Source organism: Penaeus vannamei, chromosome 2 (genome assembly GCF_042767895.1).
Source record: "Penaeus vannamei isolate JL-2024 chromosome 2, ASM4276789v1, whole genome shotgun sequence".
NCBI classification, from domain to species: domain Eukaryota; kingdom Metazoa; phylum Arthropoda; class Malacostraca; order Decapoda; family Penaeidae; genus Penaeus; species Penaeus vannamei.
Window position 1 is genome coordinate 1763531 of NC_091550.1, and position 2500 is coordinate 1766030.

General features: G+C 46.0%; 1 protein-coding gene across 1 annotated transcript in view; it reads left to right on the forward strand.

Moving 5' to 3' along the window:
* The window catches only part of LOC113821560 (neurofilament heavy polypeptide), a 63589-nt gene extending 61342 nt beyond the window's left edge, over nucleotides 1-2247 (forward strand). Inside the window, 1 exon segment of the mRNA XM_070127778.1 lies at nucleotides 2177-2247. Within this exon segment, the coding sequence (XP_069983879.1) occupies nucleotides 2177-2247 (71 nt within the window).
* The last annotated feature ends 253 nt before the right edge of the window (nucleotides 2248-2500 follow it).

Below are 2500 nucleotides of genomic sequence, written 5' to 3' on the forward strand. Positions count from 1 at the left end.
AAAGGAGGAAGGAGGAAGGGAGGAAGGAGGAAAGGAGAGAAAAGGAGGAAAGGAGGAAAGGAGGAAGGAGGAAAGGAGGAAAAGGAGGAAGGGAGGAAAGGAGGAAGGGAGGAAAGGAGGAAGGGAGGAAGGAGGAAGGAGGAAGAAGGGAGGAAGGGAAGAAAGGAGGAAAGGAGGAAGGAGAAGGGAAGGAGGAAGGAGGAAAGGAGGAAGGAGGAAAGGAGGAAGGAGGAAGGAAGGAAGGGGAGGAAAGGGAGGAATGTATATGATGAAAGGAGGGAGGAAGTGAAGGAGGAAAGGAGGAAAGGGGAGGAAAGGAAGGAGGAAGGGATGTTGAAGAAGGAGGAAGGGAAGAAGTGGGCTTATTTAGGCCGAGGAAGGGAGAAGAGGAGGATGAGGGAGGAAGAGAAAGTTGAGGAAAGGATGGGAAGGAGGAGCGATAGCTGGAGGAAAGGAGAATTTATTGTTTATTTGTTTGGAGGAGAGGGAGGAAAATGATGAGAGGGAGGGCGCGAAAAGGGAATTTATTTGTTTATTTAAAATGATGAAATTTATTGCCGATGATGATGTTTGATAATGAGGAAAGCGATGAAGGATGAGGATACGATGAAGGGAGGAAGCCGAGGAAGGATAGAGGAAGAGGAGGAAGGGAGGAAAGGAGGAAGCGAGGAAGAGGAAGAAGTGAGGAAGGGAGGAAAGGAGGAAGAGAGGAAGGGGAGGAAGGGAGGGAGGAAAGGGAGGAAAGGAGGAAGGGAGGAAAAGGAGGAAGGAGAGGGAAAGGAGGAAGGAGGAAAGGAGGGAAAGGGGAAGAAGTGAGGAAGGGAGGAAAGGAGGGAAAGGAGGAGGAAAGGGAGGAAAGGGAGGGAAAAGAGGAGGAAGAGAGGAAAGGAGGAAGGAGGAAGGGAGGAAGGGAGGAAGGGAGGAAAGGAGGAGAGGGAGGAAAGGAGGAAGGGGAGGAAAGGAGGAAAGGAGGAAAGGAGGAAGTGGAGGGAAAGGAGGAAGGGAGGAAGGGAGGTGAGGGAAGGAGGAAAGGAGGAAGGGAAGAAGAAGTGAGGAAGGGAGGAAAGGAGGAAAGGAGGAAAGGAGGAAGAAAGGAGGAAGGGAGAAAGAGGAAGAGGACGAAGGGAGGGAGGAAGGGAGGAAAGGAGGAAGGAAGGAAAGGAGGGAAGGGAGGAAAAGGAGGAAGGAGGAAAGGAGGAAGGAGGAAAGGAAGGAAGGGAAGAAGTGAGGAAGGGAGGAAAGGAGGAAAGGAGGAAGGGAGGAAAGGAGGAAAGGAGGAAAGGAGGAAAAGAAGGAAAGGAGAAAGGGAGGAAAGGAGGAAGGGAGGAAGGGAGGAAGGGGGAAAAAATGGAGATAGTTGGAGATATAATTCGATATTGATGCTTGGTCTGGCGAATGCGTTGTCGGGGGGAGGAAAATCGAGCGAGGTGTTTATTAATGTTATAGATGTGAGATTTGTTTGGGTATATAGAGTCGTCTGTTTTTGTTTGTTTGCTTGTTTTTGTGTCTTTTTTTCCCTTGTTGTCTCTTGGTTTTCTCTTGTTTATCTTTGATCGTTTGCTATCTCTCTCTCTCTCTCACTCTATCTCTATTCAGCTCTCTCTTCCCTATTTATCTTCTTTCTTCTCTCCTATTTTGCTTTCTCTGCCCTATTTCTCTCTCAATCTCTCTCTCTCTCTATATATACTCCTATTTCTCTCCCTCTCTCTCTCTCTCTCTTTCTCCTACTATTTCTCTCTCTCTCTCTCCTCCTCTCTCTCTCTCTCTCTCTCTCTCTCTCTCTCTCTCTCTCTCTCTACTCTCTCTCTATATATATATCTCTCTCTCTCTCTCTCTCCGTATCTCTCTCTCTCTCTCTTAATTTATCTCTCCCTCCCTCTCTCTCTCTCTCTCGCTCTTTCTCTTTCTCTTACTTTCAATCTAGCTCTCTCTCGCTCTCTCTCTCTCTCTCTCTTCTCTCTCTCTCTCTCCCTCTCTCTCTCTCTCTCTCTCTTTCTCTCTCTCTCTCTCTCTCTCTCTCTCTCTCTCTCTCTCTCTCTCTCTCTCTCTCTCTCTCTCTCTCTCTCTATCTATCTATCTATCTATCTCTCTCTCGCTCTCTTCTTTTCTCTCATTCGCCCTCTTCTTTCGCTTTCTGCTCTTCCTCTCATTTTCAGACTCTGCTTTGTGGTTCTAGGTAAGTCTCCAACTAAGATCGAGCTCTACAATTTTGCAGTTTCAAGTTTTCCAATATCATCTGACGCGTAAAAAAAAAAAAAAAAAAAAAAAAAAAAAAAAAAAAACTCACTACATGTATAATATTTCGAAGCACAAAGTCCCTTTCTCTCTCTCTCTCTCTCTCTCTCTCTCTCTCTCTCTCTCTCTCTCTCTCTCTCCTTATTCCTTTTCTTCCTTTTCCTTATTTTATCCCTTATTATTTTTTTTTTTATCTATTTTCTGCTTCTGTTCTTCCCCTTTCTCCTCCATCTTCGTTTTACCCTTTCTTCTCTTTTTTTCTTTC